This window comes from Salmo salar, chromosome ssa13, assembly GCF_905237065.1.
Source record: "Salmo salar chromosome ssa13, Ssal_v3.1, whole genome shotgun sequence".
In the NCBI taxonomy this organism is placed as follows: domain Eukaryota; kingdom Metazoa; phylum Chordata; class Actinopteri; order Salmoniformes; family Salmonidae; genus Salmo; species Salmo salar.
Genome location: NC_059454.1, coordinates 103,276,569 through 103,293,025, shown reverse-complemented (window position 1 = coordinate 103,293,025; position 16,457 = coordinate 103,276,569). Strand labels below are relative to the sequence as shown.

General features: G+C 40.3%; 1 protein-coding gene across 1 annotated transcript in view; it reads right to left on the bottom strand.

Moving 5' to 3' along the window:
* Positions 1-1,485, bottom strand: part of LOC106568458 (Krueppel-like factor 4) — a 5,768-nt gene extending 4,283 nt beyond the window's left edge. Inside the window, exons 1-3 of the mRNA XM_014138826.2 lie at positions 1,125-1,485; positions 827-941; positions 1-72 (exon numbers count right to left, since the gene is read on the bottom strand). The exon at positions 1-72 is cut by the window's left edge and continues 685 nt beyond it. Of these exons, the coding sequence (XP_013994301.1) occupies positions 1-72; positions 827-941; positions 1,125-1,177 (240 nt within the window). The 5' untranslated portion in view covers positions 1,178-1,485. The remainder of the gene's footprint in view (positions 73-826; positions 942-1,124) is intronic.
* Positions 1,486-16,457: the final 14,972 nt, after the last annotated feature.

Genomic DNA, 16,457 nt, shown 5'->3' with positions numbered 1-16,457 from the left:
GTCATAGTCTAGTAGGTCCAGATCTTCAGCCTCTTTCTTGGTCATGACAGTGGAGATATCCTCCTTCCATCTCTAGGGAAGGGAAGAGAAACACATTACTACAGAGCACAAGGACTGAAAGACACCTGTGGTCATAGTCATTCAATTAACATAACGCTGAATGTCCATAGAATTAGGAATTTGAATAATCTAATAGGATATCCATGGCTAAATCATTGAGACAGGTCTTAGGTCATAACATGTCATTGCCAAATGTTAAATACAGCTACCTGTAGATTCCCCCTCTCTATCTAACTGAACTATATAAAAACTGTGATTCTTTGTCAAATGTATCTTCTATCTGAGAAAATATTGTGTCATGAGATATTCTTGTGTGTAATCCCAGATCTGCATAGATTTTGAACTTTATTAGGCTTCTATATAACAAACCTCAGATCCTTAAAATAGTCACATTTAATAGCCTATTCTATATTCACCTGATATAATAATAATAATAATAATAATAATAAGTCAACAACATAAATCAATTATCTTATAATAAAGCAATAGGATGCCACTACTGCAATCTAAACACTTACAGTAGGCTACCCTCCACTCAGTTAGTAGCCACACTGAAAATTCTACTTGCTGGTGCACGCCCCAACAGAGGTGCGGTATTCTAGAGTGCGGCAATGACATAAGGTCAAGCAAAGGAATTTACATAGAAAATACATAGGCTACATTAAAACCGATTATGTACTGACCTACCATTAAACATGCAGAATGTCCTATTTAGGCTAGTTAGACTGTTGATATATAGATAGCTAATATAGTAGACCATACTCACCAAATTCGCATGTCCCATGGATTTATTCTTGACATTCGGGCCGCTTGCAAATGTGGATATGGATGGCAAAAGCGTCCCGCTCAATGCCATATTGTCGAAGTCACTTGGTGGTTGCCTGCATAAACAAAAAATATTTTTCAAAATCAACGTAAATCCTTCTCGTTTTCGCCCCCAAAAAATGAATAGGCTAACGTAGTGAATCAAATCCAAGCGCAATGTCTTTATTATGGCAACCCAATATTCTGGATAGTCAAACTGAAAAAAAGCCCGCACCTCATCAATGAAAATATTGGCCTACCTGGTTCCTCTGATGAATTTCTTCTGATAAATACACCGTTTGTTGTACAGCATCAGTTGTTTATTCTTCACGGGTTGACAGTCCGAGATGATGTGGCGCTATACTTCACTCCAAGCCATGCTTGTGGACGCAGCGAATGGAACAGGCAAACGGAGACCGATAAAACCAAGCTTGGTAACGTTGATGCAAATTCATCAGGAGTGAGGCGACACTATAGGGGGATTCCCTCGTCCCCTAGCAATTCCACTTCCATGCAGGGACTAGAGAACAGACTGAATTGACAAAGTGACAGCGAGCAAGGGTTTCCTACGGCTTAAATCATCGCTGGTGGACACGCCTTCGCGTTGCTGAGCAACCGCCCGGCAGGACGGGAACAACACTGCGCGCGCTGGTAGAAAAAAAGAAGGTGCAGTTCATGACAACAGCAAAGAGAGTGCAGGGCTGAAAGAGAGAGAGAGAGAGAAGAAAAAAACTCAAACTGTTTCTGTTTATATCCATACAAACAGAGCGATGGCAACAGGGAGGCCCTACATGCCGTTTGCCTTTTTTATCAAGAGCTAATGTAGGGAAACCGGATCGACGCAATTCTAAAGGACTGGTTTTACGTGCGCATGTAAAGTAGGCTTGTTAGTATAGGAATAATGACTTGTAGCTGCTCTCATTGACACAGATATTGTAGCCCCTATAGAAGACACAACAAATGCTCATCCTGGAACGGGGACACTCCCATCTACTGTACGTATTCGATGGTCTGTCACTCTTGTCCAGGTGTCGGCAACAGGCGGCATGCGGGCCTGAGCGTTTTAAGCGAAAGTGAAGAACAAAATTCAATAACATATGTATATATATATATATATATATATATATATATACCGTTGTTGCACCTAGACGTTTCCATTTCACAATAACAACACTTACAGTTGACGGGCAGCTGTAGCAGGGCAGACATTTGACGGAACTGACTTGTTGGAAAGGTGGCGTCATATGACCATGCCACGTTGAAAGTCACTGAGCTCTTCAGTATGGGCCATTCTACTACCAATGTTTGTCTATGGAGATTGCATGGCGGTGTGCTCAATTTTATGCACCTGTCAGCAATGGGTGTTGCTGAAATAGACATATCCACTAATTTGAAGGGGTGTCCACATAGTTTTGGCCATATGCATGATCAACCTATACATAAAGTAATCATAACATGAGAGAAGCATTGGCTCACTTCAGGATTAATGTTAACTATGTGTCCATGACTTTTCATTCCCTTAGGGTTTCATAGGTCTCACACCATGTCTTGTGATCATTGAAGGAGTGGGACAGTAAATGATTAAGTTATTTCTGAACCTCATGTGAGATCAGCATTACAACATGCTTTGTATGAATGTCCTTTCTATAGAATAGGCAGTTAACTTTACGTAGAATAGGCAGTTAACTTTCTATAGAATAGGCAGTTAACTTTACGTAGAATAGGCAGTTAACTTTCTATAGAATAGGCAGTTAACTTTCCATAGAATAGGCAGTTAACTTTCTATAGAATAGGCAGTTAACTTTCCATAGAATAGGCAGTTAGCTTTCTATAGAATAGGCAGTTAACTTTCCATAGAATAGGCAGTTAACTTTCTATAGAATAGGCAGTTAACTTTCCATAGAATAGGCAGTTAACTTTCCATAGAATAGGCAGTTAACTTTCCATAGAATAGGCAGTTAACTTTCCATAGAATAGGCAGTTAACTTTCTATAGAATAGGCAGTTAACTTTACGTAGAATAGGCAGTTAACTTTCCATAGAATAGGCAGTTAACTTTCTATAGAATAGGCAGTTAACTTTCTATAGAATAGGCAGTTAACTTTCTATAGAATAGGCAGTTAACTTTTCATAGAATAGGCAGTTAACTTTCCATAGAATAGGCAGTTAACTTTCCATAGAATAGGCAGTTAACTTTCCATAGAATAGGCAGTTAACTTTCTATAGAATAGGCAGTTAACTTTCTATAGAATAGGCAGTTAACTTTCCATAGAATAGGCAGTTAACTTTACGTAGAATAGGCAGTTAACTTTACATAGAATAGGCAGTTAACCTTCCATAGAATAGGCAGTTAACTTTCCATAGAATAGGCAGTTAACTTTACGTAGAATAGGCAGTTAACTTTCTATAGAATAGGCAGTTTGAGTTCCAATTATGACTATATACTCAACATGCTACACTGAGTGCACAAAACATTAAGAACACCTTCCTAATATTGAGTTGCTCCGCCTTTTCCCCTCAGAACAGCCTCAATTCATCAGGGCATGGACTCTACAAGGTGTCAGAAGCATTCCACAGGGATGCTGGCCCATGACTCCAATACTTCCCACAGTTGTGTCAAGTTGGCTGGATGTGCTTTGGGTGGAGGACCATTCTTGATACACATAGAAAACTGTTGAGCGTGAAAACCCCAGCAGCGTTGTAGTTATTGATACAAACCCGTGCGCCTGGCACCTACTACCATACCCCGTTCAAAGGCACTAAAATATTTTGTCTTGCCCATTCACCCTCTGAATGGCGCACACACACAATCCTTGTCTCAATGCTTAAAACTCAATGCTTAAAACTAACAAGTGACATCAATAAGGGATCATAGCTTTCACCTAGATTTTCACCTAGATTCACCTGTTCAGTCTGTCATGGAAAGAGCAGGTGTCCTCAATGTTTTGTACACTCAATGTCGATGACTATGTACATCTATTTATATAACACCAGTAATACTTATAAACTAGCATGATCTCTGAATTGACTCTCATGTTGTTTTTGAAGTGGGCTGAGGCTGTCAGTGTTTGATTAGAGCTGGAAGCCAACATAAATGTTTTGTCTGTCCCGTAGTTAGACATCTATCAGTTTAGAGTCCTGTATGGAGAGCAAACACTTCTGGAGCAAACACTACTGGCCCACCAATCCTGTTGCATCAGGATCTTGTCGGTTGGGCCATGTCAACAAGTATCCCATTGGTTGTCTTCATTACCACATTTACTGCACATGATATCTACCTTTCAATGTAGAGACATGATATGATAGTTGTAGAAGAATTGTTTGACTTAGTTAGCAGGTAGTATTTTTCCACTATCAACGTATTCTGGGGATATAGTCTAGGCCAACTGTCATAAGCCATCACATATCCATTTTATAGACTGAACCTCCTGACTTTGGTTGGTGAGAAGTATTTGTTATGAGTTAAAACAATTTCTTTTTTATTAAAGAATACCTGTTTCCTGCAGCAGGTTTTAAAACACAAAGGGACTATGTCAGCATGGCCATTTTCTTTAGGATTGGAGGACAATGTCTTTGTATAGAGGACACTTTCAACTCTTTCTGAGGTGGTTGGCTCAGAGAGAGAGGGAGAGAGAGAGAGAGCATTGTGTACCTCCTATCAATTCATGGTTCTATTTACAGTTGGCTATCCATTCCAGTGTCGTCATCATACTGCTGTACTAGTACTTATATGTGCCCATTTTATGATGGTTAATTAAAACAAAAATATATATTAATAACTTAATTGATGTTCTAGCAAAACTAATTTGATTTTCTTTATTTATGTATTTACATTAGGTGTATAGTATCAACTCTGATCTACAGGTAACTGCCAAAATAAAGGAAACACCAACATAAAGTGTCTTAATAGGGCGTTGGGCCACTACGAGCCAGAACATCTTCAATGCACGTTGGCATAGATTCTGGAACTCTATTGGGGGGGATACGACACCTTTTTTCCACAAGAAATTCCATCATTTGCTGTTTTTTCTAATGGTGGTGGAAAACGCTGCTCCAGAATCTCCCATAAATGGTCAATTGGGTTGAGATCTGGTCACTGAGACGGCCATGGCATATGGTTTATATTGTCTTCATGCCAATTCAGTGACCACTCGTGCCTTGTGGATGGGGACATTGTTATCCTATAAGGGCCATAGCCATAGTAGCCAAAATAATAGCCTGCCCAGAATTTGTATACATGTCCCTAAGCATGATGGGATGTTAATTGCTTAATTAACTCAGGAACCACACCTGTGTGGAAGCACCTGCTTTCAATATACTTTGTATCTCTCATTTACTCAAGTGTTTCCATTATTTTGTCAGTTTCCTGTATGTTATAGTGCTCCAGAGTACAATGCTGTGGTACTTTAAATATAGTCTACATTGTCCATACACGTAATCCTTAGGAGGATGTAGTTATTACTGTCCAAACATCATATCTACCTGAAATGATCAGAAGAACCTGATGAGGAAAACTGAGCTAATGTTTTTGTACATCAGTGCTAATCATGTAAACTCAGTACTGTCGCGGTGTCATGTTTTCCATAATTTACCTAAATGACACATCTGATGGTATGAGATGTGTGCGTGTGTCCTCATGTTAAATTGCCACTAGGATTGGTCCAATCAATGAATGGATGGAGTATGCTGCCAGTCTCTTACCTGCAGCAGCAGCTCCATCAGTCTCTTACCTGCAGCAGCAGCTCCAACAGTCTCTTACCTGCAGCAGCAGCTCCAACAGTCTCTTACCTGCAGCAGCCGCTCCTGCAGTCTCTTGAAAGTATTTCCTAGTCGGGTTGTCTCTCAGGTGTTGTTCTTGGCTCTATGTACAGAGTTTCCCATGATGAGACTGGCTGTGTTATCACAACTATTGTTATGACTGTTCTAGGGCCCTATAAGCTAGGCTCCCACACTATTGGCTGACTGACTGTGGCCTCAAATTGGAATTATGTTTCTATAACTTGTCCTTACCCCTGGGATTGGACTGCGAAGTTGTTAACAAACAGAACCCCCACCCCCACATTCTTCCAGGTTGTCAGGATTTCATCTCAGAGGAATATTTTCTATTTAAAAAAGGATACGACCGGATTGGTCACTGGAAAGTAAAAATTGTATACCCATCACAGTTGTACTTAATATCAAATGATTGATATGTTATTCAACAAACATAAGTGTAAAGTGCATAAAGATGGGTAAATAAAGTTTAGAAACCTTCTTGCACAACTCACTGAGTGCTTGGCAGCTGTTGTCTCCAATCAGAGCAGTTGTCTTGATTTTGATGGTTTCCAGCAGCATTCCATCCCCAGCTAGTTCAGTCCCCTTGGAAAGCATTCAAGTCAATATGAGGACTAGAGGATCATACTCCAGATATTGAGGTTTTCACTGCTCTCTTTCCAGATGCTTTACAGTAATAAACAATTGCATTCATTCTTTCCTTAATGAAAACTCAGTCTAGTTTTGTTAATACCTGTTTCTGTTTATTAAGAATAGCAAACAACTCCCCAAACATTTTTAACGTGATTATATTTGCTGTGTCTGTCATCTGATTGTGTAATGTTGGTTGGTTTTTAATTGTCTTTTTAAGTGTGTGAATTATATTATTATGACATTGTGTGTAAGTAGAAGAACTGTCACGCCTGCTCCCGCTTCCCCTCTCTGGCGCTCGAGGGCATCAGGCGGCCAATCATTACGCACCCCTGTCACCATCATTACGCGCATCAGCGCTCATTGGACTCACCTGGACTCCTTCACTTTGTTGATTGCCCCATCTATATCTGTCTGTTCCTCAGTTTGTTCCCCTGTGTCAGCATTGATGTCGTTATTTTTTTCCCCTGTCCAGACGCTGTCCGTGTTCTGTTTGATGTCCGTTGTTTATTAAATGTTCACTCCCTGTACTTGCTTCTCCTCTACCAGTCCTTACAAGAACAGCTGGTTAATTCAGTGAGGGACTCAAAGCCCATCTCACAAACTAAGTCCACTTTACTTTATTTATCCCACATGGCAGTCAAATACATGATTGAAATGCATGGGTACGTACCGTGATAAAATGCATCAGTGAAATACATGAGAGAAACATGATAAACGTTTTCCTGTTCGTGATTGCTGTCTATTTATTTCCACACAGACATTGCAGTCAGGTGTGCAGAGGACATCTCAGGTAGAAGTTATTGTCGGGGTAGTTAAGAGATTAAAAAGGATTAATCAAAACAGTTAATGCTTGCTTGTCAGTTCTGCAAGGACGTTTTGAATGAACATTTAGGATGAAGAGAAATACATCTTATGGATAGTAACTGAAGATTTTGAAGGCAAAGTCAAGCTTAACATTTCAGTCAAATTTGTCTAGAACCGATGCTCAGGACTGGGCTGTATAGAACAAGAGGTGCTCTACCATAGCATAATGCTGGAGGAGACGGGTAGACAGACTTGGATGTGCCTATTCATTCCACAAAACAATTCCAGACTTGTTTGCTAGAGCTTCTGTTCATAAAATAAAAAACAACAACAGTGGGCAGGTTTGAAAACATGCAGTACCAGACAGTCAGTGAGGTGGTGTGCATAGCATTGCATTGGGCCGCGCTCCTCTGTCTCAATTCAATTCAATGGCATGGGAAACATATGTTTACATTGCCAAAGCAAATGGAATAGACAATAAACAAAAGGGACTGTGTATTTACAAGGCCCCAGCCAAGCTTCCATAGGCAGGGCCCCGGTCCCCAGTCCCGACCGGTCTGCCGCTTGCATCACACCGTCTGATCTGGTGGGCTTCTGCGTATAGGCTAGGGAGGGAGAGCGGGAGGAAAGCAGAGTGCGGAGAGAGAGAGAAAGAGAGAGAGAGAGAGAGAGAGAGAGAGCGAGAGGGAGGGAGACGAGCAGAGAAAGGCAGGGAGAGCTCCTGCCGAGCCTCAGGCTGTCCACCCTATGCCTGCGCTGGGATTCCTCTGCAGCCTTAAATATGCTAGTTATTTTTATCCCGCTACGTAATAGAGCACAGAGCCATCCCACTCCGTTACAATGTTTCCCTTCAGTCAGGAGAGGAAATGGATGGGAGCCACACTTCCTGGTCACATGGTGCTATAACAGTGCTAGGGCAGACTGCCCAGTCAGAGAAATAGCTACAACGGGAGGGGGGAGGACAGGGGAGCAGTAGGAAGGCAGGAGGAAAAGGGGAAGGCAGGGGAGCAGGGGGGAAGGGGGAGGAGAGGAGAGGAGAGGAGAGGGGAACAAGGGGGAAGGGGGAGGAGAGGAGAGGACGGGGGGGGGGAGAGGGGGCGGGGGGGAGCTCGGCACGCTGACTTGCTGCTCCTCTACTCTCTCCCAAAACGTAACACCCTCCTCTCCTTGGCAGGCAGCTAGAGAGGGACTGGCCGTGCTGTCTGGGCCTCTAGACAAGGCAGGCTGTTTTAATCAGCCAATTGGACGTCAGGAACAAGACCAACAGCGCGGGCAGCAGAGATTGGTGTTCGCAAGTCGTGGAGGAAATGAGAGGGTGCATACGACACATCGGCAGACGAGAGGCGGCGTGATGTCAGCAGACCCCGCCAGGATTAGAAACCTCTAAAAAGGAATCGGGAGGGCTCGCTGGTTCCCTCACACAGACCATGGCCGGCCGAGGGAGCTGGCGAACATGAGGCATGGCCGGCCGATACCAGGGAGGGAGCTTCCCATGAGCTCAGTGCCACAGATGTGACACCCTGGGTGATGATATGATGACATGATGATAGCACAACATTCACATTAATTAGACACTGACACATTTAGGACTGTGCCAACTTCCAGCTGATCTCATCATCACGTTTTACTATGGCCTTTTTTATTTTGATATCAATGAAGATGATACATTTTACTATAAAGTGATTCATCTTTAAACATGTAGTACTTAATAAGACTTTATAAAGACTTTAAGTTGTTCATGTATTTGAGTATTTAGTACACATGAAGACTTTATAAAGACTTTAAGTTATTAATGTATTTTAATATTTAGTACATATGAAGACTTTATAAAGCCTTATTAAGTAAATATTCAATTTAAAGTGAGACCAGTATCTTTAACACAAGCACTGTTGTGAGAAAAATGTATAGTGTTGACACGATCCCTAAATAAAGTGGTGCCATCTTCCTTCTTTAAACCCAGCCGACGTAGTTAGACGTCGAGGAAGCGGTCATGGAACTCTTCGTCTGGTGTGGTGGAAAAGTATCTGCTGTTGTTCAGGTAACATTTCACGATCTCGGGACTCGCACGATAGAATAACTTATTTTGTACAGCCTGTATAAATATATAATATTAGCCTAGACATGGTCTGTCCTTTTTAAAAAAAAAACAATGTATCATTATGCACATGCCATTTGTATGCTCTGTTTCTATTGACTTCTAGGTGGGTGTAATAAAACTTGAACTTCAACTATACAATGTAGTATAGTAGTCACATAGCCAGCCATGACAGGCTATGAAAGAATCCCACTCACTTTGTCTGCAGTCAACATTACGTTAGGTCTTTAGAAAGTGTGTGGACCATCAGACCATTGGCCAGGCCAGGCAGACTACAGGCACTGTGAATCACAGGTCAAGGAGAAAGAGGATTTCTGACAGTTGACAGCATTTTAGTGATTTGAGGTTTAAGGGCTTCTTTAGCGCCATAGTGGAGGACATAGAGGTATGTTTAGAAGCCGGAGAGACACTATTGCCATATAAACATGGAGACATCACAAACATCATTATTTAAAATCTTCTTGTGTCATAAGCAATTATTGATTTTAAAACGTATTACATTTGAAATATGTGATCATTTGAATGTGTTATTGATTCAGTATTTAGGTGATTTCCGAATGAAAGAACAATGATAGATTTAGTGGATGTGTGATTACAGAGTTATATGAAGTCATACGTCAATGGAGGGGGCCTGGGCTGGCTCAGATCCACATGTCTCTGTGCTAGTGCATGATGAAATAATGTTCAAATTCAAGCAATTTTCAAAGAAAAAAAGAGTCATTTTGGGGCCTAAGAACACAAATATAACATGATGATCTCTTAAAGTATCAGCCTACTCCATGGAGTAGCCTTATTTGTCCAGGACTAGGATTAAGTCCGGGAAAGGCTGGGGAAAACCAGCCCTTAATCTTATAGTTCGTGGTTAACACAAATACTTGTCCAATACGGTTTCCCAAAACCACCTTTACTCTACTTTTAGATGATTGAATATTGTGTAATACACTAGAAGAATACTGTCCTTTTTAACAGTGATATAATCTTTCCATCACAGAGTGACTAAAATGGGTGACTTTTTTTTTTACCATGTCACAAAATACCGTAATTGTATGACCCCATTTTATTGTCTATTCAAAATGTGTAACTTTATACAGTCATTCTGACCTTATTGTGTAAGTAGTGAGTCCATCCCACCTGTTTTCTATTATGGTAAAACATTAACAAACAATGGACATTGAAAATGACAAAACTTTATTTGTACAATATGAAGTTTTACTGTGCTTAAAGTTGAAAATAGCTGAATTATTTGTTACAACTTACATGGAGACAGCAAGACTGATTAACAATCCAGATGACAAAATAAATCCCTAACAAACCATTCCACACAGAATTTCACCATAACGTGTTTGACTACCAAGCTTATAGTGTACTATATCACAGCTACAGTACTGTGGAGAATATTGCTCTATGGCTCTGTCGACAACCACATCTTTACAACGTACACCCGGTTCCTATGGAAACAGTTGAAGAAAGTAAAGGTTTTATTTTATTTCCCCTTGAACACTCAATTGGAACTCCGGGTCCAGAAATCAGGCCTCAGTAATTACAGCAATCACCAAACATTTTGAAACGTTCAAGCAGCAGTCTCCATCTTGGCATCATCCTCCAGTTAATAGATTTTCTTCTTCCCAGTGTTCAACAGCACAATTAGTAAAATCACATCTTCACAACAATCGATTCAATCTTTTGTATTTCTGTTGATCAATTTATTTATTCATGGCGGTAGTGTATGCCAGGCTTGTGTGAAGGCTTATGTGTTTCAAGTCATTCTAGACCAGTTCCTATTTTCAGGGCTCCTATTACACATCGCTGTCATGATGAACTCCAGACTGAGCAGAACCAGTGAGGAGTTTTACCACATCGATTTTGGCATAATAATTTGCTGAAACTCATGCCATAATTGTTGTCAGATTTTAAAGGGGTATGCTATACGCGTTTCTGTGAAGGTGTGGACTCCTTTTCCCCCCTGAGAGAGTAGTCTGGAATGTGTGACCTTTTCCATGGTTCGTCAAATTCAAGGCCCCGTTTGGACACCTGGAAAGTTGCCTGGATTGGGTGAACTCAGCCAGGAGATGGGAATGTCAATAATAATCTAAATCTGCATCCCAAATTACACCCTATTCCTAACATAGTGCACTACTTTTAAAAAGATCCCTGTGGGCCCAAGTAAAAAGTAGTGCACTATATAGGGAATAGGGTGCCATTTTAGGATCCTGCCCAACACATCAACTGTGGAGTGGATCATCTGGAAGAGAGAGAGAGAGTCCCCTAACTTTTATGCCACTATGCAGGAACACACTATAAATCCGCTTTCTTAACAAGAAAGGAGAGCAGAAAATGTCAAGGTTGTTTGGTTTAGCCCTGTTCTGGTATGAAGTTCAATATTTGAACATTTGTGTCTCAATGGTGATTATAAATCTGGAAGCTTTGGAGGGGAAATTTGGGAAAACATCCCTGAAATGAACATTATGAAGACGGAGAGATCTGGAACATGGTAGTAAGAAGAGCAACAATTAAGAAATCAATGGAGAGTGTATAAGTGGGTTTTTAGAATTCTGTATTTTAAGATGTTCTTTTTATTTACATTTTAGTCATTTAGCAGATACTCTTATCCAGAGCAACTTACAGTAGTGAATGCATACATTTCATACATTTTTTTTCTTCCATACTGGTCCCCCATGGGAATCAAACCCACAACCCTGGCATTGCAAACACCATGCTCTACCAACTGAGCCACACGGGATCAGTTGGTATGAACTGAACAGGGAATCTGAACTGGGAATCTGAACGGGGAATCGGACACCATTGAGCCCCTGCTCTTGTTATGAGGAAGAGATGTCAGTTTGTCAGCAGTTTGTCAAGATCTATTGGGCCGGATTCCCATTGGCCAAATCAGTGGTACACATTGTGGTAACCCTTAATCAAACAAAACATCATTTCAAACTGATCAAGATGTCTGCAATGTTTCTCTGCCAGAACAATACATGACAGTTTGAATTGAAGTGATGCTAAGGTTCTAGAATGGGACATATTATTGACATCATGCGGTTCTTATAGTCCCAGTCGGTATTAGGTAAAATATCACGGCCTCACCCGCCCTCGGGGAAAACAACCTATGGTTACTTTGGTTACCGCATTGGCTGAAAGCAACAACGTATTATTGTCTTATGCTTGTACTATATTAGTCAATAACAAAACTACATTTAAGAAAAGTACATCATCTCTAAAGATGACTTTTCAACATTTCTTGCTCCTGATCATTCTCACTACTTAGAAAAACTTGATAATGTAGGGCTTCCCTCATGCCCCTTTTCATTACGGGGCTAGTAGCCACGTGAGTGAATGCTAGCTAGCTACCAACCAGAACATTAAGCTAGCCAAGACCAACAACACAAACAAACCGACTATACAGCTACAAGTAGTGAGTGGAGTTATAAACAGACTGTACTAAACATGTCTTACCTGTGATTAAATGTTTTCTACACACATATCTACGTGTTGTCTACTTGGACACCAGGTCCCCACAATTCCCTGACTCTCCCACACCGAATAGCCGGAAGCCACCAGGCTCTTCTAACGGGCTCCATTTTCCTATGTGGGAGCATTGCGAACCGTAGGTCGGGATTTTTGACCTGGTTACATGTACTTTGGACAACACAGCAGCTTTTTGGCATTTGTTATTTCTGCATAACAAACAATTGTCTCTTTTGCAATGGGGGTCAATGAGACCAATAGACTAACAGAGTGACAAAAAAATAATGTTTGCTTTCCCCAATTTGTGGGCGTGGTCTAGGGGAATTCCTTCTTATGATGTGAATATCGACTGGGAGTATTGAGGAGGGGGACTCAGTAACTTAAACCAGATGGGCCATCATCTCATGAGTTAACAAGACTCTCTCTCTCTTTCTTTCTTTCTCTCATTCTTTCTTTCTCTCATTCTTTCTTTCTTTCTTTCTTTCTTTCTTTATTTCTCTCATTCTTTCTTTCTCTCATTCTTTCTTTCTCTCATTCTTTCTTTCTCTCATTCTTTCTTTCTTTCTTTCTTTCTTTCTTTCTCTCATTCTTTCTTTCTTTCTTTCTTTCTTTCTTTCTTTCTTTCTTTCTTTCTTTCTTTCTTTCTTTCTTTCTTTCTTTCTTTCTTTCTTTCTCTCTCTCCACCTTCACTCCCCCTCCAAGAAAATATCATAACTCTGCAAACCATTCAGTGCATCAACAACCATTGTTCACATTCGTTATCCCTTTCATACACAGACCAAAATCCCACTCATTTAGAATGGCTGCTTCTTTTTGCCTGCTTTTTGATATATCTGAATATAGGGGATAGGGGGTAAAAAGCATGGTAAATTAAAAGCCACCTAAAGACCTAGTCATGATTCCTGCATTTTCACAGACCCTGTAACCAAAATACGACTATTGGGTCTGTGTGAATGGTTCTCAGCTTTTTTTTGCAGGTAAATTCACTAAAACGTCCATTGTTTAACACCTCCCTAATTTGAAATGCAAACCTACAAGAAAGTGGTAAATAAGGAGCTGTTTGAAAGGGGTCTTATAAAGATGAAACTCTTAGAACAAAGGGTTCCAATAGGAGCACCCTTTTAAGTTCCAGGTAGAACCCTTTTGGGTTCCATGTAGAACTCTCTGTGGAAAGAGTTCCATGTAGAACCCCAAAAGGTTCTGAAAAAAAGGGTTCTTCAAAGGGTTCTCCTATGGGGACAGCCGAGGAACCCTTTTAGGTTCTAGATAGCACCTTTTTTTTCTAAGGGTGTACCTTATATTTTTTTACAGGTTATATACCACATATTATGTCTGAAATGGGTATTACAGCAGATACAGTATTATACACTGTAGTTAGAGGTATCCAGAACACAACATTGGATGGGTCGACTGAGCACAGAAACGGAATAGACCTGGGGTAGTTGGGGTTATTGAGACTTCCTGGGGAATAGTGTGGCTGTCAGCAATGTGCAGCTATACACCCACAAGGCTGTTTTGACACAAGGTTGTTAGACTGTGAAGGCAGGACAACTAGTCAGAAAAGCAGAAAAAGCACACACATACATACTCACACACTCAAATATCATAGGCCGTTCATTAGCCCCCTAGAGTCTACGTAACAAAATAATCCCCTTCAAAATCCATCAGTTTAAGCTAGAGATATCCACCGCATTCGCCAGTGTCGCACTTCCGTATCTGTTGTGAAAGGTGGCAAAGCTAGAGCGGTGTTTGTCAGACCATGAGACATCCCAAACATCGGTCTTCTCACGAAAACGTCTTTAGCGTCCGAACAGTTAGACCTACAAACTACAACTCTATGGAAAGGGGAGACTCTCAGGAACACGATGGTGTTCTCCGTTTTGCTCTACGACCCCCAGAAATGTCATGGGACTAATCTGAAGGAAACCGATACTGGTTTTAAAAAACAAATGGAAATATATATATATATATATATTTATACCTAAAGGGTCCTAAAATTCTAAATCCAATAGGTAAATGATCCATAGTATGACCTTCTTAAAACAATTCCATATGTCAGCTCAGAACCCCCCCTCCCCCAACGTCTTAGGAATTACACACATGTATTTAATGTGTGTGAAAAATACTAGCCATTAAAATAAAAAAGTAATTAGTAGGTTAATGTGGATTTCTTCCTTTATTAAAGACATAAGGCTCAGAGCCATTTCAACCATCATGGGAATTCTGCACACATCAGCAAAACGCTATTCATTTGTGGAGCTTTTGAAGACAGAGGCTTTACAGTTCACACCAACTGTGATCAGTGGTGAGCTTTGAAGGCGCTAGAAAACAACTTTCATCCTCAATAAATAACTTTAAATAACAGTACCCTATACTTTTAGTGACTATACAGCAATGATAGGCGTAATACGCATTCTACAACAACTGAATAAGAGTTGGCCTGCCTGCCTCCAAATATCCAGAAACATGGTTATCATTTAGCGTTACTCAACATAAAAAATAAGTCACTTTTCATTGTTTTTGATACTTTGTTTTTGCCCATGGTTGGATTACTGATGGCACTACCTGACACAGATCTGTGAATGTAAACGAGATAAACATATAACGGGGATGACTGATTCTTCAACCTGTCTGGATCAGGCCTGGTATTTTGTACTGTATGTCTATGTCAATTATATCACAGAGGTTTATTGTTTTTAACATCAACACTGTAACACTGAGTTGTTGGTTGATGTATTATAACACTGAGTTGTTGGTTGATGTATATATAACACTGTAACACTGAGTTGTTGGTTGATGTATTATAACACTGTAACACTGAGTTGTTGGTTGATGTATTATAACACTGAGTTGTTGGTTGATGTATTATAACACTGAGTTGTTGGTTGATGTATTATAACACTGAGTTGTTGGTTGATGTATTATAACACTGAGTTGTTGGTTGATGTATTATAACACTGAGTTGTTGGTTGATGTATTATATAACACTGTAACACTGAGTTGTTGGTTGATGTATTATAACACTGTAACACTGAGTTGTTGGTTGATGTATTATAACACTGTAACACTGAGTTGTTGGTTGATGTATTATAACACTGAGTTGTTGGTTGATGTATTATAACACTGAGTTGTTGGTTGATGTATTATAACACTGTAACACTGAGTTGTTGGTTGATGTATTATAACACTGTAACACTGAGTTGTTGGTTGATGTATTATAACACTGAGTTGTTGTTCGATGTATAATGTGTGTTATTCATTAGGATTATCATGGAAAAGTGGGTGACTAACAGAAAGACAAATAGAGACCAATAGACTTACACAGTTACAAAATAAGTGAAATCAAGAAACCAATAGTTCATTGATTGTGCGTTTTGTATTTCTTTATGTGAGAAGACTGTCACCGTACATAGGTCACCGGCTTGTCATCTGAGAACCCTCTCTGTTGTCTGTGGGATAGTCTCACAACACAGGTCACTAGAGGAACCTACAGTATACAGTATCACAGTCATTGAATAGGAAGAGGAAATCTTTAAAAGGGCATCAGGTATCCCTCCCTTTACTGCTGTCCAAAGGTGCTGCTGTCTGTGTGAGAGCAGTGTAGAAATCCTAACCTGAGTGCTCCAGTCTATGTGTTGATAGACATGAAGACTGGATATCTAGGGCAGACATATTAGTCAGCTTAGCTGCTTTCCTCAGCAAAATCCTGTGTTATTTTGACAGTGGACAGTTCTCTGTTAAAATAATATGCATTTCTACAGGGAATGTGCAAAGCACCTGAACAATACATGTACATCTCAATGTGACTTCTCTGGTTA